General features: G+C 41.9%; 1 protein-coding gene across 1 annotated transcript; it reads right to left on the bottom strand.

Moving 5' to 3' along the window:
• Positions 1 to 3,781: 3,781 nt before the first annotated feature.
• Positions 3,782 to 22,038, bottom strand: SQLE (squalene epoxidase). Its single transcript, XM_032181259.1, has 11 exons — positions 21,305 to 22,038; positions 18,664 to 18,916; positions 18,202 to 18,382; positions 15,394 to 15,490; positions 11,571 to 11,684; positions 9,026 to 9,197; positions 8,625 to 8,720; positions 7,916 to 8,058; positions 6,717 to 6,813; positions 6,273 to 6,360; positions 3,782 to 5,635 (listed from the first exon to the last, which is right to left on the bottom strand). Exons 1-11 carry the CDS (start codon positions 21,590 to 21,592, stop codon positions 5,443 to 5,445), a joined length of 1,722 nt encoding a protein of 573 aa, XP_032037150.1. The 5' UTR covers positions 21,593 to 22,038; the 3' UTR covers positions 3,782 to 5,442.
• Between the last annotated feature and the right edge of the window lie 4,449 nt (positions 22,039 to 26,487).

Below are 26,487 nucleotides of genomic sequence, written 5' to 3'. Positions count from 1 at the left end.
TCCCTCCTGGCCATGCTCCCCAGAGATGCAACGGTTGTGAAGGATCCTAAAACCTCAAGCTGTTTGCTAGCAGAAACACACTGCGCCCTTGAAGCTAATGGTATAGCCTAGGCTAATACAGATACAATCTCATGTCTTTGTGCTTGTGTCTTTTAAAACTGTGAATACTGTGCTTGTCTCCATGTTGCATTTGGCAAACAACCACCTTCATTTACTCGTTTGAATGTAACTGGTTAAAATCGGGACAGTCCTTTCTGGAGGGATGCTGGGCCCTCAAAGCAGTTATATGGATATCTCTGCAGCATGCAGCTCCAGGGCATCCAAAGAGCCACCCTGGTAGCATGGGGCAGCTGAGTGACTGGTGATGTGCAAGTCTGAGAGCCGAAACGCCTCCCAGGGACAGGCTTTAATTTGTCTGATCATAACGATGGCGTGTGACAGGCACAGCAACCGCGAGCTGCTGCGAAGGCACTGGATGGAGCCGAATGGTGCCGGCTGAGGCTGATGTGATCGGACACCGAATATGAGAGACATTGTGGTGCTGTGCTGTGAGCTACAAGCACATCCGATACCGAGGGAACCGGGGGAAGCCAGCATCCAATTTCCAGCACCGCACAATTGCCTCTAGTCACTGCACTCCTGCATGGCCAAACACAAGGCCGTGCTGACTTACCGCTCACCCCATGACAGAAACAAGGAAACTTGAGTTGAAAACTGCTGCTGAATCTGATCCCTGCCTGGTGATAGTAGGAGCTCCTGGGGAGATGGAGACTTTGGAGCACAATGTAATGTAGGTGGCAATCGATTGAGAAGCTTTCAGGCATGTGGTGAGGCAACGGGGAGAGAAAGTGGCCACAGACATCCTGAGGGGGGCAGTGGCAGAAGCTTCTCCCGCCTCCTGTTGATTCCCAGCTGACGGAGAGAACTGGTCCAGGAGAAGCAGTGTTAGGCTCAGGGTTAACGGAATCGCCTCCCCCCGCTAGGGATGGTAACAGGGACTTGAGGGAAGACAGAGGCAAGGGCAGGGACACAGAGCCAAGATGGATTTCCTGCCTGTGACAGCATCTCATCTCAGGTGCCGGAGGCGTTTTGGTGTCTGCAGTGGGATGTGCACTGAAGCACAATCATCGTCAATGAGTGGCATTTCAATCCATCCTTCGATGATGACACTGCCTCGCACGCGTTTCAAAAAGCCAAGCAAAAATGGCTCAAGGCCACAGCAATGCCCAGCACGTTTTCAAAATAGCAGCCGATTTCTTGCTATTTGCATCCTCTTTTGATCCTCCAGCAGATCGTAGGACAAAGCACACGGTAAAATGATTGTCCTAGCACAGAAAGCACAGAGGCAGCAAATACCTCCAGTCACAACGAAGGTAGTAGGGCTTCGTAACATAATACACAATAAAAGGTTTATATGGATGCTGAAATATGGGTGAGGGAAATGTTTATGCCATACTTTCCACACAAAGGGTGAACCAGTGGCTTCTGGGCTCCGAGCTGTGCCTAGCAAGCCTCACGTGGGCATTTGGGCCCAGGATCTCAGTATTCACTCCATAAAGCTCGTAAAACACGTCAGGACCCATTCTCTGATCTGACACAGCGTGGCTCGTCATCCCTCACAACCCTCACGCCCAAAGCAGGGCAGCCACGCCCAAAGCAGGGCAGCCCGATCCACCCAGCGCTGGCAACGATCCCCTGCGCGAGCCGCCCTGTGCCAGCACCACTAAGGACAGAGGGCTCCCGATGAAGGGGGACAAACAGCCACTGCCCCGGTGCATCCCCCAGTGGGGATGAGGCCAAGATCTCGTCTTCATGCCAAAAATCCCCAGGTGTTACGCTAGAGGCAAATTTCTGAAGGAAAAGAACTGTGCCTCAAAGACCTGAAAATGCACTACTTGTCTCAGAGCGGCCCACAGGCAAATGAGGTATCGAGATGGAGAAACCCTAAAAGTTCCCGTGGAAAAACAAATTACCCGCTGTGATAGCATAGGTGGAACCACTTCTAAATGAGGGGTGAGAAAGCAACACGCCCCACAAAGTTGTGTGGGTGCCTCTCCACAACTGCTCGCTGTGGCGTTGACAAGCGGCCCAGTTCAGTGCTTGGTTCCTGGTTGTGTTTGTGGCAGGCTGGCCTGGTAACCCCTGCTGGAAGACTGGCTCTAAAACCTGGCTGAAAACCTGAAATCCTTCAGCCACGGCTCTTCTCTATCTCTTCACTCTTTGAAAATGCAGCCAGCAAAGCCCAAAGCTTCACTTGACTCTGCCCAAAGCATCATTAGCTCCTGTTGTGACGCATACCACTTGGTGCAAAGGCTCGTTTCATGCTGAATTTTGTTCTCCATGCTTTTTATTTTTCCTTTAGCTCTCCACTAACAGTTTCAGCACCCTGTTTACCTTTCTGGCTGCTGCTGCGAGGTGAGCAGAGGCTTGGGGAGGATGAGTCACGGTGACTGCAGCACCTCAGCACCTACAGCTGCACTCCAGCACCAGGCCTCCTTTTCCGACCTCTGTTCCTTCCCTTACATTGATGGATTCCAATTGCCCCTCAAAATACCCCATCAGCTTTCATTTTCAGTACCTTGACTAACTTTATCTCAGCAAGCTGTCGTGCTGCTGCTCACCATGCACAACCCAGGGGCTGGCACAGCTCTGCGGAGCTCCAAAGGGAGCAATTTAGGAACTGCTGACGCTGTTTTCCGTGTGGTAACGTCATGCTGAGCAAGCCTGAATTTCGGGATGCATAATTTATCAACTGCCCATATTTATTCGGGATTGAGTGGACTTTGCTTTTGTCCAGAACACAAAAGCTGGTTCCAGACAGCAGAAAAACCAGCAGCAGGGATGGGAGAGCAGGGGCGTACGACCTGAGTGTGAAGGAGAGAGATGACACAGACATCCCCATTATCAGGAGGGAGCAATTATAACCACGCTCAAGCGTGCTTAATCAAAACCATGTCGCTGTTCAACAGGAACAGAGCTCGGGCAGTACCCCATGTTACTGTTTCATTACTCCAGGTATTAGTGGGATTGTTCTAGGAGTAAAGGCTTTGAGTGCTCTTCAGCCATTACAAAGCATTTACATCTTCAGGAAATGACGCACTCCTCTTTGCTTCAGCTGCAGAACAGAATAGTTAAGCCTCTGCTCACATCATTCCCCAGAGAGGCACTATAATTATGCTGGAGATATCTAGCATCACATTTTACTACCACTGTCAGGACGATCAAGTTATAAATTGCAAAATCCAGCGGCTGACCCAAGACTAATCAGGTAGTTTCTGTGTTCCAGGTGAACAATCCCCAGAAGACCAGGAACACTTAACCTACACGACAAATTTCTCAGACCAGCTCCAAGGAATGTGACATTTCAATGCATCACTCGGCTCCCCACACTACCACCAAACCACCTACGAGCAGAGAAGGCAACTGGCTTCCTATTTCCTCCCCCCACTCAGCATTTGGTTGCCTTTTTTATTTTTAAAGCTACAACCTCACTATATATAGCTTATATAATTATATATAGCTTAAGTAACTATATATAAGTAGTCATTTAATGAGTCTCGGTTTCAGGTCGCTCTTCTTTAGATGTATACACATGATTTTTTCTCTCCTCTATGATATTTACCCCATCACAAAGACAGTTAACCATGCACTGATTTAAAGGGAAAATTTTTTTAAAAGTGCTTAAACATGTATGTAAATCTAAGCACACTGGTATTTCCTGATCAATCAGACCCTAATTAAAGCTCATTATCCAGAGATACACAAGAGAAATCGAAAAATCTACAGATATCAAATTTTATTTAAGTTAGCTGAGGGTGTGTATTTGGCTCAGGATTGCTTATCCTTGAATTTAAAAAAGAGTGACTGCAAATACTATTAAAGAATAGGAAAAGTAGTCAATCCTTTTAAAAGTGTCACAAATTTTGAAAACACTTGTATAAATTCTGTGAACTTTGTATAGCCTTAAATGGGCATCATTTAGTTACCATGAATAATGATATCTGAAAATATTAGTACTTCACCCTAAAGTTTACATGCATCATGAATGTGCTTATATTTAATTTCAAGAGGGTATCAAAAGTGATAATGGTTAGAAAAATATATACATTTTTGTCTCTTCTAGAAAAAAACATGGTCATTTGAAATAACTGTCAAATAAAATACTAAAATATCCCCTCCACAGATTTTTTTCCACAATCCAACATAAAATGTAGGATTATATACAGCTTATGCAATCTGTCATTTTTAAAACATATAGCCAAAGTTTTTTTTAAGTACAGAAAAACATATTACTGCTCTCTAAACTCTTGGCTGCACCGATGCATGATTGTTTAGGCAAGCCAAAACAGGAAAGCCACATGGTGATACACAAAGCAGTCGTAAGAAAGGTAAGGAAAAAATGGAAGAACACAAGAACAAAAGAAAGCGTACTGGTTAAGGTAACATCGAGAGGAATATCGGCCAACAGTGGAATACATGGACTGTCAAGTAACATGCAGTAATTTCTACAGGAAGAAGAAAATATATTCCAAGTATTAAAAGGACACTTTCATGGTACTTCACTTTTTTTTTTTTAGAAGTAATATTAATGATTACTGTCTACTGGAAACAGCCTGGATTGAAGTTGCATTGGACACAGTTTGTTGCTGTGCTTCAGTTAGTGGCAGTATTGAACTCCAATTGCACACACACCAAGCAAAACAAAGCAAAACCTCTACGTTTTTAAAAGGAAGCAAGATGGGAAGAAAGTTTCAAAAACCATGTGCTTTCAGTACCTGGGTGCAATGCAGTAGTCGACATGACCATGGTTTGATTAGTACTTGGTTAAAGTAATTCTGGTGTGAAGAATGATTTCAGAAGAGTAATATGGCATTTGCAACAGTGACTGACATTAAAGATACAGTGACATTCAGAATCTGAAATTCTTTAGTGTCCTTTTAAGTGCCAGCATACTAGTATCTTAGCTGCAAATGAAAAAGAACAGAGGCAGATCCTAATGAAATAACCCAAATCAAGAATTTTTGTACAATATTTCACAGAAATGAAGAAATATTTTATGGAACTATTGAACAGAAAGAAGCATGAAGGATAATAGCAGCATATGGTTTACAGTTTTCACTTTTCAGTTTATTAATATTAGTGGTGCAGTCTGCAATGGATAAAGCGAGGGGTGAAATTCTGACAAAACTGGCAATTGTCTACCATATGTCAACACTTAATTATGGTCCTTGTAAACAGCTAACTCCTCTTTGAATTTTAATTGCAAAGGAAAGAATATTTACATATAATATATATGTATATAACCACAAAACCAAAATTAAGTCAAATTCTGATCAAGGAAATCGCATTTTGAAGAAAACATAATACAATATTAAATAGTACGTGTCCAAAGATTTTAAAGGCATCGTGATCTTCATGTTTTCTTCTTCCAGTCATTTCCCCTTAATAGATTAGGGATTTCATTTCAGAGTAAATGAGTGGAAATATTATAGAGCAACTCCTGTAAAGTATAGCTCCACTACTGAAAAATGCTCGAGGCGTGGTAATCCAGGACTCTGACTTAAAGCAGAAATAAACAGCATAAAGTGCCACAGCAAAGAAGTGGCCAATCAGTACCATTGGCTTAGGAGATAACCTGCATAAAAAAATGGAGAGATAAAATATGTAAATAAAAAGAACAAAAAAAATTATTGTCAAATTTTCAATTTACAAATTGAGCTGTTTACTCGAGATTACACACAACCCTCTGATGTAGGCAGCTGGGATCCTAATGTGATCTCAACTAGAAGTAATAAATGAGTCTGATTGTCCTGGAGCTGCGACACCCCCTGTATTCCCTTCCAGAGGTTAGCCAATGCACAGACTACTGGACAGGAAGAGAAAGCAGGGGTGTATCTGTCTTCAGCAGCTCCCAAGAGGTTACACAGATATTTACCTGTTTCGCTGTTCCTTTTGCTGACTTGTGGGAGACCTCAGCTGTCACTACTCTCAGCTTTTCAAGCATGAAACACCTCCACCAGCTCCTCACTCAAACTCCCATGCCACCTATATAAACTCTCTAGCTTGTAGAGGACCTTTTAAAAAAGCTAAAAAGGCAGCGAAGACACGGCTGCAAATAACACTTCAGGCTTTAGTATAATTCTAAAAATATTGGCTCACGTTGACCGTTCTCCTCATGAAAAGTTGACTGACTGAGAGCAAAGCAGATTCTAAGCGAGGCTCACAATGCTTGATCTGGCTGACATTAACTATTATCAGCGCACTGAACTTACACAGACAGCAATCCAACAGGCCCCGAGACACATTCTCCACCAAGTCTGAAGTAATGGAAACAGGCTTTCTTCAGCTGATGCAAGGAATCTATAAAATTAATTAAAATGACTCAGCAAAGACTGTCAACAGATAGTGAAAACCTTTTCAGAAAATGCAACAAAGATATAAAATCCATGCCTTTGGCACTTTGGTAGCTGTTGCTCTGTTAAATTCAGCTGGATTTGGAGATGGTTTTATTTAAGTACAGGTTAATCTTATGGAGTATCTACATATTCCTGAATACTAACTGACACAAGAACAAGTGATTTCGGTTATTTTGTGTTTTGTTACCAATATAAACACAAACATATACTAATATGCTCCTCTACATACACATCCCCTCCCCAGACATATCTATTTACCAAATTTGAATTAACCAGAAGTTATCTTTAAAATATATTTACCATCTGTGGCAGCAAAAAGTTCATAAAGTGCTTGGGCAAGAACATTCACTACAAAAGAATGAGACTTTTTTCTTGACCAGTAAAATGATTTTTTTGCCTGCAAAAGAAAAAAAAAAAAAAAAAAACCACCATATTTATATCAGGCAATATAGAACAGCATTGAAGTGATTTCTAAGTAGGTGATATGAGTCATAACCCATGTGAAAACACAGAGTGGATTTAGAGATACACTGGGTATGTTCCGAGCTAGGTCATTAAGGGACCTTGGATATTTGTTAAACCAGTTATGTGGCTCCTCTGACACTGAACATAGAAAAAAAGGGCAGTTTCAGGGTGTGCTTCATCTCATCCGATGGTAGTTGGCTGGAGTAATTCAGACACTGGAAAGATAATACTTGCTTATTTCTCCCTCTTGACTGAGAATAAATAGAAAATAACTGAAAGTCTCAGGTGATTAGCTGAGATATAGGTATCTGCATTTGGTCAGGTAAGTTCTGTATTGTCCTGACATTCCTTTTAAATGTTTCTCACTTCAAAACAAAACAAAATCTTTTTTTTTGAATAATTTATTTGTGGTCTGTAATTACTTTGGCTGTCATTTAGCCAAATCAATATGCCTGCCCTGATCAAAAGTGGTAAACAAATAAATCAGAAATATTACCATCCACTGATCAGAATTTTTGGGTCTAAACCTTAGTGATGGTGCTGATTTCTGGGCAAGAAGGATGTCTTCTAACTCTCTATTGTGAGATTAACGTGGCAGGCAAGAGGCTGGTGGAGCGTCAAGAGGCACCTTGACAAACGAGGTGTACGTGCTCATTGTTCTTTAAGTACACTCATGCAAGGTAATGGTACAAACCCGTCCAAACCCATCCCATATGAGCTCACTCTACATTAACAAAAACACTACCAATGCAGGAACATCAGGTACTACGCTAGCAAAGCACGATGACGAGACACAACACACCAGTCTCCTGAAGCAAGACTGATCTGTAAGCCCTGTCTTGTATCTGCCTCACAGCCATAGCACTCAGTAATCACCACTGTTACTGACGAATGCCTAACGCATGATTTGTAAGAAGTATGAAGAACTGTGACTCACTAATAACTTACACGTCCCCCTGCTGCATAAAACTTTAAAGTGTGTCATCTAAAGTGGAACAGAAGTCACCTGAACAAAGTCCAAAATAAAGCTTTACCTTAAGAATATCAGAATCTTCATACAGGTCTGGAATATCCTGGAGCAAGCTCCTCCATATTTTGACATCGTTTAAAACAACACTCATTCCTCCACCAGTCAGAGGGTGTCTTATATTATATGCATCTCCCAAAAGAAGAACTCCTAAGTAGAAGAAAAAGATTAATGGACTACTGCCCAATCACTATATAATCTTACAACTCAAACTGTCTGTTACCAAGCTTATTGAGAATTCAATCCCATCAGGAAATGAGATGAATAACTAGGAACTGAAAAAAAAATAAATATAAAGGGGGAAAAAAGAGATGTCCTTACTTTAACAAATTTAAAAACTTCAAAATACAAAAAGTTCAAAATATTTTCCCCTATATGTATGCATGTGTGTATATCAAAGAATACACATACACAGAGTTCAAGGTAATTTCTTTTTTAAAGAACAAGTTTTCCTTAAAAAGACTAAACTTATATAAGCATGAGCAACTGAGTCATTTAAAACTAAAAACTGAAGCAGACATTGATTCAAAGTTTTGTGTATAAATAAGCATTCTAGTTAAACTGTGCCAAATGCGTACATTTTCAAACTATTATCTTTTTCATAAAAGGATGAAATAGTTGTACTGAGCAACAAGCATAGATTTGTGCAAACATGGCCTTAAGTCCCAGAAGTTTATAATGCCACCCTCCCACCCTCTTTATTTTACAATACACACCTTTTTTGTTAACAGCTGAAGGAGGTAAGAAGCTTGCTGGCATAGTCCTTAAACGATCGTTCTGAACTGCTGCTAAAAATGGTTCCTTCAGGTGATCTGCAATAACCAATTTTTCAGTTACCCTACTTTGGTAGAATCTTAAATAATTTGCATACAACTCATTTTAACCTCTTCTCAGAGATGTAATCCTTCCAAACATCTAAACTCATGGATGTCAACTGAACAAACTGCTATTTGATGTGGAATTTACGTGAGAACAGTTACTGAAACAGGAACTGTACATATGGAAAAGAAAAAAAAACACAAATACACAGTTCATTGGATTGAAGGAAGCGTGCCTTTTTGGCAGACTCTAATTGTGACAATCATGAAAGGATTTCATAAATGCTTTCCAAACTTACCAGGTAGTTGTGGATGAATGTTCTCAATCATATATTCTTTTAAGTTTTTTGGCATTTTCCCTCGAATATCAACAAGGACTCGAGTCTCAGTTGAAGAAATCTGATAGATTAACACTGGACTAGTTTTAGCTAAAACAAGTTCAGCATAATTAGCTTTAAACTGTGATGCATCCTAAAAAGAAAAAGGGGAGAACAGTTGAAATCAATTAATAAAAGGATGCTAAACTTCAGATATACAAAATCATTTTCTGACATACTTCAAAATAAAATCCTGTATCAATATTAAGTTCATACCCTTTTTTTTTTCTTTAAACGAACAATTAAAGTGTTTTCAAGAAGAAAGTTCTGAATTTCTGTGTAGTTACAATTATTTTGGCAACACATTTTAATATTCATTAAAATACATTTTATATGTTTCATTTGAAAGCCTCACTAGTATTTAAAACATGCCACTGAAAACCTGTAATGTAATCAGTGTAGTGGCTTTTCATAGGATCATTTTTACTTCTATGAAGAAAGTTATAGGAGAGAAAGAAGGACACTAAGCTGTAGACAACTACACTTCTCGTGCTTAAGCAAGTTTCCAAAAGTACAGAAAAAGAAGGCAGTTGTGCAGCAATAATTATAGGGATAAGGACCCCAAAAGTGCTGAAGCTCCTCCAACTCAGACTTCTGAGGCCAGTGGAAGTTCTGTAGTTTTTGTTCACTCTCCCTTCATTATTTTTTTATTGTTAATCCAACAGTTAACACAGCAGCTTTGGAGGACAACACAGTCAACCATCCAGCTACCAACCTGAATTCACACTTTTCCCACTCACATTTATAGATCCTGAAGGTTTATATGTACCCTGTTATAAGGTACCCCATTTTTAGGCAGGAACAGAGTTTTGGGTATTCTTCTGAGATATAAACACAGATGGTTTGACCCACAGCTGCTAGGATATCAAAAACTCAAGGTCTTTGCTCCCTGAACAAGTGCCATAATAAGAATCCTGTGTTACTATCTTTGGTATAGATATCTTAACGTGAACTACTCGAAACACCCATATCCAGAGTGACAACTTTACAAAGTAGGTTCCAGCACTGCCTACCTCTAATCCACAGATTAAAGCCAGTGCACACGTAGCAAACGGTTATGTGAGATCCTGAAACTTTTTTTTCCTTCAGTATTTTCCATAATCTGCTTCAGTGCTCAGCTTAAAGTAGCTATGTTGAAACCTAATCCAGTTGTTTAACCCTCTCTTGCTCAACTGCAGAGAAATTATCTGATTAGGTTTCTGGCTTTAAGAGTAGAGTTTGTTCTTAATCCAACTTTTAACCACAATATTAATGTAAAAAGAAACATGGCTCACAGATATTTAAATGTTTTGAAAATCTGACCTATACTTTTACCAAATATCCTAAATCTGCAAGTTCAGCTATCCCAGAGATGGGACAAAGTATACATCAATAATTTAAAAGTTAAAAAACAGAGATGCAAATTTCCAAGCACTTTTCAGTGTGGCGGAGAAACCGATAGAATAGCTGAACAAATATTTAAAAGCACTGTTCTAACTGATTCTGTTGAAAAACATTTAATGTTAGAATTCAAGACAGTCCTTACAATAAAGTGTCAACAGTTGCTTTAACAAAGAGTGCTTAAGTCTTTCATTGAAATATTCTCTACCTACGTAAACTTCTGTAACTCTGCAGTTACATTTGATTAAAGTATTTCTTGCATAAATCTCCTTTCACAGACTTCTGGACATGTCTTTCATTTCACAAAGCTCTACTATAAACTCCCCTTCTGTAGGAGCTCATATTAACAGGTTCTGTAGGCATCTATACATTTGGATGGAAAAAACAACCAAACAACAACAAAAAAAACAACGCCACTAAACAAACAGGCCAAAGAGGTGTTGGAAAGAAAGCGTGTGAACATTTCCCAAGGACAAACAGGCAGCCAGTGGAGACCAGCAACCTGTTGATCCAGAGGAGCTAATAATACTTTATTATACACACAGGACTATATACACCCAAGGCACTCTCCAAACACCACTCAGAAGCTCCTGGAGTATCACTACAACCCTCTGCTCCTGATTACAAAGACAGGTTTGGCCTGCTAAGCACTGCTGCAGCCAAGCAACTTTGAATATGAGAGCCAGGTACACGAGTGAATAACTCAGCGTGCTGTACATGAATAGTTATCTGCCATTAATAACTGCAGATGAGTCTGTTATTAACAACAAATTAATGAATAAAAGGTGTTCCAAGCAATGCTTACTGTGACCTGTGTACCCCCTAAACACATGCTTGGCCCCCTTTTCGGGTAAAAGCAATTTCCAAAGCATATATACTAAATGGTGGTTTTTGGTACCACCTTGCAATGATCTTTCCAAGAACACTTGGATGCTGCAAGGCCTTTGTAAGACATCAGACTCTGGGATTCTTCTCATTTCTCAGTATAGTTCACAACAAAGACAATAAAAGATTATTGAGTGAAAGCCAGGCCCGCACTAAGAAGAGGTAGCATAGTGGCTTATATGCAGTAATACGCAGAAGTTACCTTCAAAATGCAACCAACAAAATGGGATGAAACAGTAACATTGTTGGAGACCAGGTTCTTTCTAAATTTGGAGAAAAGTCCATCCGCTACAACAGTAAGAGGTGCATGAAGTTCCTGCAGCATAATAGAAAGACAGGATATTTTCAATTTTGTTTCGGAACAATGGGAAACAACACTCAAGCCCTCCTTATCAGTTGCCTGTTAGATGCTCTTCAAAACAATAAGCATGTAAGAAGTCCACAGACCACACCTATAAAATGTCTGTTAGAAATAAAATACTTTTGCTTTCCTCATCTTGATATTAAACTATTTATTCTGAAATTTAGCCCAATAATATTCTTCAGCTTTTTTAGACATGCAATCACATAACACAGTAATGGGGACTGTGTCAGAACTCTGATAAAATGGGACAAAAAACAGAATAATTGCTTCACTCAGCCTAAAATCCTGGTCAGGAAAACAAAAACCAAAGTGCAATAAACCAAAATGCAGTCAACATGCCCAGATCTCCATTCAAAGAACAAGCACTGGACTCTGAACAGTTCCTAGTATACTTAGGAACTATAAACAGAAATACTGTATATAGAGAAAATACAAAATAAAAACTGAGTAAACAGATTAGGTTCAGCCTGAACGCATGCACAAATTCCTAATGTTTAATACATACACTGTTTCCTAGCATGAGCGAATTATTCTGTTTTTTAAAATATATTTTAAAGCATTTTATTGTTATGATAATGTAACACCAGAATGAGAAAGCTTTTACAGGTAGATGTTTCTTCCGTCTATGTACAGAATTCTCATTGCCATTTGCAGTTAAATCACTGAATATACATAACTGATATATAGATTTATAATGAGCATTAGTCCTTTGTCTTCACACACTTGGCATAAGCAGAAAAAATAATTTGCTTTTTAAGCTTCCAGGTTGTAAGCAACAAGGCAAAACAAAAGCATACTGTACTTCATTATTACTATTGGATAAAAGTGTCTGGTGAGGCACTGTGCTGGTTTTACCCAGTTGGGCGGTCGAGATCCGCCACAACCACTCTCCTCCCCTTCCTCAAAGGGAAGAGGGGAGAAAATACAAAAGAAAGGGCTCAAGGGTTGAAATAAGGACAGAGAGATCATACAACAGGCGTCATCATGGGCAAAAGAGACTCACAGTAGAGAGATTATAAAATTTATTATCTATCACTAACAGACTAGAACAGCGAGAGATTAAAAACAACTGAAAACACCACCCACCCTCTTCCACCTCCTCCCCATGAGCACCACAGGGGAATGGGCAATGGGGGCTGCGGTCAGTCCCTGACGCTTCATCTCCGCCGCTCCCTCACGGTCCCTCTCTGCCCCTGCTCCCCATGGGGTCCCTCCCACGGGATGCCGTCCTTCCCGAACTGAGCCTACGGGGGCTGCCCACAGGCAGCAGATCTTCAGGAACTGCTCCCACACGGCTCCGTCCCATGGGGTCCATCCATCCCCCAGGAGCAAACTGCTCCAGCACGGGTCCCCCACGGGTGGGCGGCAGCTCCCCCCAGCCCCCTGCTCCTGCGTGGGCTCCTCTCCACGGGCTGCAGCTCCAGCCCGGGGCCTGCTCCTGCGGGGGCTCTCCATGGGCCGCAGCCTCCTCCAGGCCACATCCACCTGCTCCACCAGAGGCTCCTCCACCCATGGGGGGGCTGCAGCGTGGAGATCTGCTCCATGTGGGACCCATGGGCTGCGGGGGGACAGCCTGCTCCACCAGGGGCCTCTCCACAGGCTGCAGGGGAACTGCTGCTGCCTGCCTGGAGCACCTCCTGCCCTCCTGCTGCACTCACCTGGGGGGCTGCAGGATGGTTCTCACTTCTTGCTCTCCCAGCTGCTGTGTCACAGCAGGTTTTTTCTTTCCCTTTCTTAAATCTGCTCTCACAGATGTGCAAATATCACTTACTGCCTTGGTTCTGGGTAGTGGTGGATCCCTTTGGAGCTGGTTGAAACTGGCCCTTATCTAACATGAGGAAGCTGCTGGATGCTTCTCACAGAGGCCACCCCTGCAGCCCCCTGCTACCAAAACCTTGGCCCAAAAGCCCCATGCAGGGGCTTGTAGATGTGAACTGTACATCTACATGGAATGAGCTCCTCTAAGCGCAGTTCTCTCCTGCAGAGCAGTGGGACTCAGTCACTTGTGTGACACGATCTTTACAACTTTTTCTGAGTGAACTTGGACAAAATGAGAGTAAATATATACGTAATATATATTTTAAAAATGTATTTATATCCCTGAATAATATACGTGTTTCTAGTCCCTGAGCTTACAAAAGTGAGTTCAGAAACAGCCCATGAGACAGAGCTAACATAACCTCTTTCCTATTGCAAGCTCTAATTATTCCTGCAATTAGAGCAAGGTCTCCTGCCCATATGGATTCCCTGTTGTTTAATGAGCTGAATACTCATACTACATTTTTTCCACAGTCAACACACTAAGACCTTTCCTCTGTTTAATTGCCTCTTTTTGATAAATTTTATAACTTGGCTTTTATCATGCTGGCTAAATTAAACCTCATTTAACAGAACAAAAACCTCAAAGGTAATTTGATGGAGACTGGAGATGTGGAGAATTGAAAGTCACAGACATACAACATACATTATCCTCCTTTCCTTAGGAAAGCAGGCTAAGGAACAGACACAAGCTCTCCCCCACCCCAGTAGTTCCCCAGCTGTAAAAATTAACAGATGGTGTAAGAAAATTCTGATAAAAAATTCTTCTGTGTTTCCCACATTTCCATAATCAAAGGCTATAATGGACAGCAAATAATATCACTCTTTCCAGCCATGGAACATCAGCATTCAAAGCAAAATGTGAATTTGCATATCCCCATTGTACAGACGGGAAACTCAAGGCTTTAAGAACAACATCAATGCTCTCAGAAATATTATCAGCTAAAACACTTATCACCCTACCACTGGTCACATAGGTCATATTTAAAATTACAACAATAAAATCCATAAATGTGTTTTATGGAAACATTTTATGTGAGAATTTCCATTTTCATTTCTAAATGATCTAAAGATGAGAGATTTCGTTAGCAATGCCTAGAACTGAATCTGCCAACTACTCGGAAGCTTTCTGCATCTTGTACGTAGGGCAGCAGAGCACAGACAGGAGATTCCTGCCTCCCCCATCAGAGCACATCTGAAGACACTTAGTACATAACTTTAGGCAGCAAAGGAATTTTAAAGCCATGAAAGTGGAAACTTTCAAATTTGGCTTTTCTAGAGAGTAGGCAGTATATCCAGAACTTCAGAACTGGTCTCTCCTAAACTTATTATATTTTCACTCAGTTTCATAGCATTTAGGCAGCAATTTAGTGTTAGTTGGGGCAAAGAACAATCACAGGCAATTGAAATAGGCCAGAATTCTCTTTCTGTGATTCAGTGACTGGACACAACTATATTCTGACCTTTAGACACCTCAGTCAATGGTGGAGGTATACGTGGAAATGTAGACCACTGTGTACAAACAAAGCATCAATTGCTTTTTCCATCAGTAACTTTAAAAAGATTTTAAGCTCCAGACATACAAATACGGAAGAAAAAAACAAACTGAATTCTCCAGAGACACTGATATCAGAAGCTGCGCAAGAAGTTATAAAAAGAATTCCCATATGCCAGGACTGCATCCACTAGAAAGCAATCTCCCTTTATTAAAGCTTTCACCTCCTCGGTAATTGCAGTTTCTCTGCACCACTGATCTGAAATAGCAATGTTTCTGAAATGCTATATACATATAATTCTACTCCCACAGCAGTTAAACGAAGTTCAAAACAGAAAACTGTCTCACCTTGGTATCTCCAGTTTCCTTGTCCTTGTACTGAACACCCACAACACAATCATCTTCTTCAAGCAGTTGTAACACAGTCCCTTCAATGAATTTTGCGCTGGAGTAAAACAGAGGAGTTAGAACAGAAGGGAAGAGGATTAAGGATGCATTTCAAGGCACTAGGCACAGAAGAAAAAGCTGATTTCCACTAATCTCTGCCAACACATTTTTTTAAAATATTACAAAGAAGTGTCCTCAACCACTATTCCAAAGCCATACTAAGTGTCAAAAAGTGCTTCTCATTAATTTCAGTTCACCATGGCCATTTGGCTTGACATTTGAGGATATTCTAAAACCATAATGCTTAATGTAAACACCCTGCCACTTGGCAGAATCCCCAGTTTTGCCTTAGGTGCTCCATGGCCACGTGAGAGACACAGGGAGGAGTCTGACACCTATTTACAGTCAGAAGTCAGCCAGCTGAGTCATCTCTGCTGAATGGTGAGCAATGCTGACACTCCAAGTGCAGCCTAACTCCAAGTGGAAGAGAAGAGCAAGATCCAAAGCAGCACTGCAATAATTAACAGGAACCTAACTTTAAAATTTAGATGATTTGGGACTATTCTTTGTGAGTTCTGTAAACTATCTAACCTGTTTAGGACAGAAACATAAAGATCTGATAACGCTTATGATCAGAGTTTGAACAGAGTATCCCTTGCATTTTACCTCCCAACCAGAGCTACCTGGGTTTCACAAACTATGTTTCTGCCCACTTAAATCCCTTGTGGGGTCTGAGCTGTTAAATCTGATCCCAGCAGTTCAGGCCAGCTTGAAACAGACACTCTCTCTACTTCACAAATATTTTCATATCTATATGGAACACAGCTTCAAGAAATGAGATGAAGACCCATATGAGCATATGACAGCTTGGTACTTTAGGCTCTCAAGGGAAACACGAGTGATTGAATTCATGTCTTTGCTACAGCTGACCACCACAGAAATTTCAGAGCAGATCTCCCACATCCCAGCTGAGTGCCCTAATCCACATGCCAGTTGTGCCAAAATTTCTTAGCCACAAATGGGCTTCATAAGCAGTTCATGTTCCTAGGCATTCCCAGAGTACATCTGTCAAATTAAACCTCACAAGTAAGATGTGGAAGTGACCAGCTTAACTTTTCCAGGCAACAAGCGGGTGGGCTTTATCAAAATACGAATGGTTATGCATAAGCACACCAACAGGAACTTCAACAGCAAGGGAATGCAGCAACCTGTTAGTTAACAGCAGGTGAACCAGTTCTGTGGATCCTACTAGCTTTTATATTTCTTCTATAGCTGTTATGTCATTTTTGAAGTGCTTACTTCCCTTTCTGATTCTAATCCACTAAAAAATAATTAATTAATGATGCCCTATCTCTTTTCTCCTCAAAATCATTTTCACTCATCTGAAATTAATTTATATTGCTTAATACAGATAAAGAGGATATAGAATCATCGAATTATTTTTATAGTGGGCTAGAATCGGAAAAGGAAGCACTTAAATAAATAAAAACTATAAAGGAAATATGAAAATATATATTAATCAGTAATTATTCCCTATATTTTCATAACTTATAAGATGAAAAAGAAAGCTTCCCAGCATTATTTGATCTCCCCTGAGCCTTGATTTAATATGCAGTTTTCTGTGCTATAATGAAAATGGAAAGCAAGCATATCCAAAATGAACATTAAATAAAGTGTGGAAGAAGGGGTAAAGATTGAATTCATGACTGAAACATAACCTTTTAAGCAGAAATTTATAAAAGCTTATGTACAGCTCATGGAGTACCCTACAAATTCAACAACAGATGTCCAAATTTCAATGAACTTGAAGCCTTAAGAAGAAAGCTTTAGCTTTTATCACTAGTAAATGCAATTGTCATTGATTTTAACGGTATTTCAGAGTTGCTGTATTTTAGTGTTAATAATTCATATCACATAAAAGCTATGATAAGAGAAAGTAATTTTCCAGCTCAGAATAAAGACATGCAAAGTAAAAAGAAGATAATGCCTTGTGTATTTCTCTGGTAAGCAGTATTTATGTAAAGAAAAAAAAACAAACAAACAGTACCAAATAGAAACAGCATCCAGAATCTATTCTGTTTTAAGAAAAGTTACCTTCTATCTCTTTTATACAAGGAAGTGATCAGTTAAAGTGGAAATACCAAACACTACTTTTTGCTTCATTGTGAAGAGGACGCATCTTCAAGATTCTAAAATGCAGAGGTTACTGGCAGTAGCTCTTTCCAGGTATTTAGTGCTATTTCTAGCTATTTCGTTTGACTTCTTGTTAGCAGAAAAAGCAGAACATGCAAATGTAAAATAAGTTTGTTCTCTTGCATGCATCATAAACAACACCTCTAGAAGAAATGACACCAGGTGTATCGTACATTTCTTTACCAAAGAAGTTCTATGCATTGCTCCCTGAGAAGAGGTCGCTGCTTCTGGTAAATATCAAACCCAAGAATCAGAAGAAGAGAATCAGCTTTTAGCCCTGGACTATTCTCTCACATGGACAGGCCAGCATCTTGCCTCACATTTAAAGCCTATATTCCCATAAGTCTTACAATTAATTTATCCCAAAGGTGAATGTATGAAGTATACTCCATTCGTGGGTCTGTCTACAGAAAACAGAAAGAGTAACTACAGCTGTCACTTTGTCTCAGCCTCATCCACTGGAACCCTCTGTGTTGGGACAGAACAAAATGGACAGGGAACCTCTCTGACCCTGGGAACCATGCTACAGCATCTCAGGATCCAGCCTGTGACATTCACTACCACAATGAGACTCACTTGGGCTCTGCCATAGCTGCCTTTCGGAGCCCCATGATGAACTTGCCATGGTGAAAAGACCTTCCACTGACAACACGGCCATCTTCAGATGTTGGATAAGGAATTTCAACCTCCGACTTGGTCTCTATGTCATGAATTACGTAGCCATTTACTGTTTGTGCATCGATACCTTCTACCGTATCTGCAAAATAAAAGCCAACAGAAGAGTTTTAAAAAGCCTTTTAAAAGCTTGATTATGTATTATAAGTTTTTATTTATGTAAACTCCCATTTTCTTAATCAAAACATAAACAAGTGAGGAAAGAATATTTTAAAATGCTTTTAATTCAATTAATTTAATTCAAATATACATCACAGGTAATCTATTTCTTCATCTTCCCCGTAGACATGCTTTTTCTAAAAACATAGTTGAGTGCAGTACCTGTTGTGTTATAGATAAAAGTACGGTTTGAAATGCACTCACCTTCAAGACCCAAATCTCTAAGTGCATTGAAGCCTCCAGGTTGCAACAATTCTCCAACTATCCTGTCGGGTTCTTTCAGATCCCTCTCAATTACAGTCACTTTCCTTCCATCCCGTGAGAGCACTGCGGCCAAGGAAGAACCAAGGACACCCGAACCCACGATGATAATTTCTGGATCGTATTGCGGTGATAAGGCTGTATTTGTGGCAGTCTCTGTCAGATGAATGTCTGAGCAGTTTACTTCTATTCTACCCTGTAGAAAAGAAAGACAAAGTTACATGTGCTGATAATATCTGCATCAAAACCTTTCCAGAGGGCTGACCTTGGACTAGTTCTACTTTCATCCTGCAGACGAGAGCTTTTGTGGTTGGACGGCAGCTTCCTGTTTAAGTTTTGTTTAAAATGAGACCAGTCACACTCGACAATGCACCAAAAACAAATCCTAGAATTGTTTGGGTGGAAGAGAACTTAAAAATCACCTAGCTCCAACCCCCTGCCACGGGCAGGGACAGGTTGCTCAAATCAAGCAGGGAAAACAAAACAAACTAATTAAGACTCTATCAGGGAGTGTAGTGATAGGACAAGGGGAAATGGCTTTGAACTAAAAAGGGGTACATTTAGGTTAGATGTATGGAAGAAATTCTTCACTCAGAGGGCAGTGAGGCCCTGGCACAGGCTGCCCAGAGAAGCTGTGGATGCCCCATCCCTGGAGGTGCTCAAGGCCAGGCTGGATGGGGCTTTGGGCAGCCTGGTCTGGGGCGAGGTGTCCCTGCCCAGGGCAGGGGGGTGGAACTGGGTGGGCTTTAAGGTCCCTTCCAACCCAACCCATTCTGTGATTCTAAGACACCTGCTTACAACTGCCATCCTGATCAAAGAGGAACCATTAACATAACCATGGTCTCAGATATCCTCAAAGTCAAGTTCCTACAAAAGGCAGTAAACCAAGGCCGCCCCATATTCTTGATCTATGAAGTAATATTCCAATGCCTTCGTATCAGTGAGTTCCTACTACATGGCGGACTTTGCACTGAGCAATTTAAAAAATTACCATATCCACTGGAAAATGTATTTTTCTGATTTTATTGTAAGTGAACCTGTGTGTCAAAAAATAATAATGGAAATACTCAGCAAGGAAAAATGTCAGGAGAAACTGCTATGTAGGAAATGTTATAAAGAAGTGGTCCTAGAATGAAAGCTCATCAAACAGCCAAAAATACGTGCAAAATTACCATATTGCATGGTACAATGGCCGACATTTAACTGCCCAGATGTGACATACTTCACATTACACACCAATTAACGTGTACCTGGTACCCGATGACCAAATATGCTGTAGTAACCTCATAGCAATATTTAATCACTCAGTCTTCAAAGTGAGAAAAAGTTCCAGCACAAACCTGCAAGTTGTTTCTCCAGCCACTAGAATGAAGCCTGGAGTCCAATCCACTCTTTTACAAATGCCTCAGCACTTCGTTGCTGACAGCAGTAAAAATACGATTACATCAGTGAAATGAATGGCCAGAACAACGCAGACACCAGGATTTCTAAGGGCATTGTGTCATGTTTATACCTACCACTCAGCATGGGCGTGCAAAAATAACAGTATGAATTTGAGCAATGCAAGAAATGGGGGGAAAGGCAGGCTTTTACCAGCAAAATCAAATAAAATCCGGGACCTACCAAAAAATTTCATGGGGCACGCATCCAAAAAGTTTCAAGTTCTTTTGTGCAAGGGGTCAGTGCTCAGCTGAAACATGCCCAGAAGTGCTCAGGCAGGTAGCCAAGCAGTGCTGACCCGCAGAGGTACTGCATATGCATGTCCACTTGGTGCTCTTAGATTGCAGCACCGCTGCCAAACCCCAGCTCTCCCCAGTGCTCCCAGCAAGCCTGGTGAGCTGGGCACAGCTCACCACACTGCCTACTTGAGCTTGGGCTCTGTGATATTGTGCAAGCACTGTTTTAGCAGGAACTCCCAAATAAATGTATCTGCAGCTCTCCAGACAAACGTGCTGTATGCAGAACTATAAGGATGGTACCCACAGAATCCCAGAATATCTGAGGCCGGATGGGATGGTGCTTTGGGGACCATCCTCAAGCAGGGACACCCAGAGCAGGGTGCCCAGGTCCACGTCCAGGTGATTTTTTAAGATCTCCAATGAAGGAGACTCCTCAGCCTCTCTGAGCAACCCGTGCCAGTGCTTCATCCGTACAGAAATGCTTCCTGCTGTTCAGATGAAACCTCCCATGTTGAATTTGTGCCTGTTTCCTCTTGTCCTGGCACTGGGCAGCACTGGCTCTGTCCTTGTTATACCTTCAGCAATGTGTACATGTCCTCCCACGAGATGCTCCGCTCTAATCCCCACCACAGACCTCCAGTCGAATCCACCCTTCTGCTAGTCCCAAAACCCCCTTACTACAACCCTCCCTTCGAGCAGTCTCACGCCAGTCGACTTCACAAAACCCCTACAAACGAGTTTCTCCCTTCCCTTTTCCCCAAAAAAACAACACCGAGCACAACCCACCAGCCACCCGGGGGGACATCAAGCCAAACCCTCCCCAACCCTCGCTGCCCTCAGCGGGGCACACCAGCAAGGTGAAGCCATCCCCACCCCACATGCTGCCACCCCCCAACCCCATTTACCTTTCGGGCTTCGGGGGCCTCAAACCTCCGAGCCCCAGCGTTGGGCTTGGCCCAGAAGAAGCCAACGAGCGGCAGAGCCGAGAGGAGGTCGGAGAGCATCCCCGGGTGGCTCTTCTGCCGCTGCTGCTGCTGCCTGGGGCCCCCGAAATGGTACCTGTAGGACAGCAGCAAACCCAGGGAGAAGAAGAGGAAGGCGGAGAGCAGCAGCTCCTTGTTGGCGTAGCTCAGCAGGTCCCCGCACTTCTTGTACACGTAGATGAAGGAGGCGATGCCCAGGAAAGTCCACATCGCGCCCTGGGGCGGCGTCCCCCTGCAGCCGTTACCGCCGGCTGGTGCTCCCCAAATGAATTGATTGATTAATTAATTTATTTATTTATTAAGGGAGATATTAATTAGGGAAACGGAGGCTTGCGGTGCGATGGAAGGAGGGGGGGGGCAATCCCAGCCCCAGCTCCAAAAGGGGATCCTATAAAAACCTGCCCTCGGATGTCTTCTTAAAAACCCCAAGGACCTGCACAGCACCTGCAGTGCATTCCAAAAAAATAAAAATAAAAACAAAATAATAAAAAATGAAATTATATATATATAAAAAAATAATTCTTGCAGCACCTGGGCTGCCGCAAGGGATGCTCACGGAGCTCAAGGCTTCTCGCTATGATGATTCCCTTCCCTAATCTGGCTGTGGGGCCGCCCCTTTGCTGTGCCCAGCCTGCCCCTATCCCCTTATCCCCTATCCCCTGTCCCCTATTCCCTGTCCCTTGCCCCCTGTCCCTGTCCCCTACCCCGGTCCCAGCCGGGGGGGGGGATCAGGGGTGGGAGGGGGGAGCGGGCTGGCGCCAAAGTGGGCGGGGATATGCTAATGAGCCTCTAGCCCCGCCTCTCCCTCGGCACCGCGCGCCCCGTGCCCCAGCGGCGGCTGGCCAATCGGCGGTGCTATGCCGAGATGGCGCTATGGCCCGGCGCCCAATCAGAGGGCGCGGGAGGCGGGGCTTGCGCTCGCCGTGCGGCTAGGGCGATGTGACGAGGGGAGGCGGGGCGGGGGCGCTGCGGTTGCCGTGGTGATGGGATGGAGGGGGGAGAGCCGCGCATGCGCGCTGCTGGGGGCGCGGGCCCCTCAGGGCAGGTGGAGGGGCTGAGGGGAGGGAGGGTTGCGCAGCGTGAGGAGGCTTTAAGGCTTTTGTGTTATAAAAGAAATTCCTATGCGTACGGCTGCAGGGCACTGAGAGGGGCAGGGGATGGCTGCCATCCACTCAGCCGCAAACTGAGCCCAGAAATGTAAAGCCAAGGGATGGGGGAAAAGGATAACGTGCCCCAAACTCACAGACAGGAAGGGGAATCCAGAGGTTTGGTCATTGAGTTACCTCTTGGGCTGTATGAAACCATCGCAACAAAACAAAACAAAACAAACAAAAAAAAAATCAATTTTTTAACACTAAGTTCCTCAGGAGCAGACACAAGTGGTCCTTCCTGCTCTCTGTAACCTGCAAACTGTTACTGAGCTGAGTGTGTGTGGCAGCAAACAATGCTGAGTGTGCCTCTTGGGACATGGTACAATGATACTCAAAAGTAACGAAGTCATGAAACACGTCAGGGCTCCACTTCACACGGAACTGGTAGAAAAATAAGCAAAACCACGCCAACAGAACAGCGCACTCAGGCTCAAGGAGGAGATGAAACCCTTGCAGTGGCAAAATGACACCACAGGAGTGGATTGTGAAGAGGGGGAGAACTTTTAGCAATGTCCTGTGCAGTAAAATAAATAAATAAATGAATGAATGAATGAATGAATAAACAAACAAACAAACAAACAAATAAATAAATAAAGTACGTTTGTATGAATAAAGGCAAAAATGGGAGCCAGGAGAACGGGGTTTGGTTCATTCTCCAGGTAACTCAGGCTAAAAGTAAAGATGTGTGAGGTAAAAAGGTCAAGCACAGGTTATTTATATATATATATGTATGTATATATATACAATAAAGACCCTAGTTTCAGTCTCATCCAGTGATGGTGCTTGTGCCCTTAGCAATGGCATGAACTTTGATGAACTTCGGTGCAACAGAGACATCTGTAATGATAGGCATCTACTAGTAAAAAACATGTTCACAGACAAGCACAGGCTGCTTTTCCCCAGTTTGAACTTTATATATAAGTTTTATATTTAAACCACTTGAGACTGAACCTTTTAGATACCTCTGCACTTGATTTCTTCTGTTCAATTCTCCCATGTTCCTTAAGCCCTCTTAAAAAGCCTGTTTTATGAACTGGGCATCACAGAGTTGCTCGGTACTTTGGAAGACAAAACTAAACCATGTATAAGCCTTCTGGGCATTTCATGTCAGGGACCAAGCATGAACAGCAGCACAGTTTTTAAGTTAAAACATTTACTAGAACCAACACAAGCCTTCTGAAGACTAGGACAGGTAAAACAGTTGACAAGCATGATCCAAAAATTACTGAAAATAAAAGCAGGGTAATGCAAATACCTAGTAAGAGTTGGACAAAGGACAAGTAAAATTTAAGGAGCTAATAGAAAAAAGAATGGTGTTTAAGGAAACTGAAGCAGAGTGATGTGAATGAAGATGCTGCTATGATGATTTTAAGGTTAGAGTCAATTCATGCTCCTTTTTATTTCAAATACCAAAAATCCATGTTAACCCCCAACCTGGATCCTGATTTATGCAGCCAGAAGGTTATTTGCATCAACTCCCTGGTAACATGGAAATGTGATCCACTATGGAAAACCAACTTTCTGTCCTGTCCAGGTCATGCCGTGGACACCCAAATGCTGCATCTGAGACAGAGGAGAAGGCAGTAATATATGGCTGGTAAAAAACTGAGCGTGGGTTCTCTTCTGCTGCAGGTAGTAATTAGATCTTATTAGTGAATAACAAAACTACACACTTGGTCTCCTTCCACCCAGGCAAATGTTGATGAGATGCTTGTGCAAAACGTCTGCCAGGATTATGTAATTCCCGAGTATTTTTTTCTTGATATTTCTGTTCAGAGTAAATCAAAACAATTACAGGATTCTGGTTTTGTATACAATGCTCACAAGTGCATCTGCTGGAGGCTCAGATGTGCTCTGAACATTTCCAGCCAAGGCATGAAATGTGGGTGGCTCCTCACTGTCTCCTAGTTTACTCTCACTGGACTGGCTATGGTGAAGAGCTTGACACAGTTACATTTCTCCATTTTCTGTAAGAAAGGACTAACTTCTGTTGCTTACATTATTGTAAATAAGAAGGTATTCCTGTGGATTTCCTATTTTCCAACATTACAAAACAGCTTGTTGTTTTGTTCTGTATTTCTATGTGTTCTTGACCTTTGCTATGAATTTTGTTTCTAGAATAAGAAGCTTCTTGCCTCAGCTGTGAAGCACTGTGAAGATGACTGCTGTGAAACAGCATTTAATGATCCAAATTTCACAGCAGCAAATACAGACAGGCTGGAACAAGAATTTCTAAAACTGGAGAACAACTTCACAACCAGGAAATAAGGGCACCTGAGAAGAGTTTGGAGCAGACTTTTCTCTTCACTCTTTCCCAGCAGCAGCTTCACTTAGCAAAATGCAGTTTTCAGACTTGGACAGCCAGCTGTTGACAGCGATGTGAAATTGGGACAACCAGAAATGGTGGGCAGAACTCCAGGGTATACAAAATAAATAATTCCATTAAGATAGACTTTGCTGGTTTTACAGAAGCAGGCTTCATAAGAAAGCCATCCTAAGATGCCAACCCATAATACTCAAGACAGGTCCCTAGTGCATGGTCACAACTACCCTGGCAGTCCATGGATTAGGACCAATACCCAATTCTGTTGAGAAGTTGGATAGTTTAATTCATTTTTTGTAACAAATTAGAACAGAACATTTGGATGTTTTCTAGAACTGATCACAAGAACTCTGCAGATGTTTTGAGTCAGTTTTTAATAAATGTCAACAAATAACAAGAAACAGGAAAAACATTGTCAAATATAAATGTAACGCATGAATTGGAAATCCACTAAAAATACTATCAAGCACATTATGAAAGTTCATCCTCATGACACACTTTATTTTTAAAGTAGCCAAAGAGATGCTCAGCAATAGCTTCTCTCTCTGTCATCAGGCAGATTGTAAAATGCTTTTTCTCTCATTCATGCATAATTTGGGAATTAAATCCAGTAGTTCTTGTTTTCTTTGCACAACATTTAAGAGGACACCTCTTTAGGGGCAAAGCTGTAATACCTGGGGAGCTCAAGTTATAATTTAAGGTATCCAGGGCTTGAGGAATACAGGTATCGTACAGGCTGTCCGTGGTACAGGAGTGGCCACACGACCCCTAGTCAGCCCCAACAACCACATCTATAGGCACTGGCCCCTTAGTGGGCTGGAATCAAGCTGCTCATTTTTGTATCACTTCTATGAGATTGTACATCATGATTTTTTTAATATATTATCAATGTGTTTAACTTTTTATTTTATTTTATTTTATTTTATTTTATTTTATTTTATTTTATTTATTTTATTTTTTTTTTTTTTAATGATGAAGAGTGGGCCAGTGGTCAGTCAATGATATCCATAATCACAAGTTCACAATCACAGGTTTCCTTTTGAGCAGTTACACGGCATTTAACAGAAATGCAGCCTCTGCAGTGCCTGCCTCCACACACAATCCAAACGGTTCTTTCTCTTTACAGCAGACCAAGCTTGGGTCCCAGTGGTGATTTCTCTCCATCATTTGCTCAGACAGCAGTTTGTTTCTCCATAGCTGGTGATTAGATTCACCCAGAAGACAATCAAGTCCTCAAGGAAGGAACAATGCTGAAGCAAGAGGTGCACAAGATGTAAAAACCAGAAAGCAGCTCATACCTGTGAATTCCCGTGAACTGGAATTGCAAATTACACATCAACAATAACCCACCCATTCAATATAATTTCACAGGTGAGCTCTAGAGATCAGAGAGAAAAGACAAATGAAATAAGCTGAAGGGAGCAGTAGAGAGAGCTTAGCAAATAGGAAAAAATTCTTACGAGGCAGGAATTAATCCCCACTGACTTTGCTGCGAGTGAACTTTTCTTGCAGCTGAGCAAATTTACTTCCCAAGAGAGTTGATTGCTACATGCTAAACTGCTTGCCAGTAAACATGTTTTACATATAATTCATTTAACATCTATAAATGTCAAGGATAGGTAAAGTTTATG

Source organism: Aythya fuligula, chromosome 2 (genome assembly GCF_009819795.1).
Source record: "Aythya fuligula isolate bAytFul2 chromosome 2, bAytFul2.pri, whole genome shotgun sequence".
Lineage (NCBI taxonomy): Eukaryota > Metazoa > Chordata > Aves > Anseriformes > Anatidae > Aythya > Aythya fuligula.
This window is presented reverse-complemented; position numbering and strand designations above follow the sequence as displayed.

What these genes read in the sequence shown, in the direction of transcription:
- SQLE (XM_032181259.1), bottom strand. Translation starts at nt 21,592, where the DNA reads ATGTGGACTTTCCTGGGCATCGCCTCCTTCATCTACGTGTACAAGAAG. An exon ending in TTCAGCTGTTAACAAAAAAG is followed by an intron (nt 8,059 to 8,624) that starts GTGTGTATTGTA and finishes TCTTCTACTTAG; the next exon opens with GAGTTCTTCTTTTGGGAGAT. An exon ending in CCTGTTGGATTGCTGTCTGT is followed by an intron (nt 5,636 to 6,272) that starts GTAAGTTCAGTG and finishes TTTTTTATGCAG; the next exon opens with GTTATCTCCTAAGCCAATGG.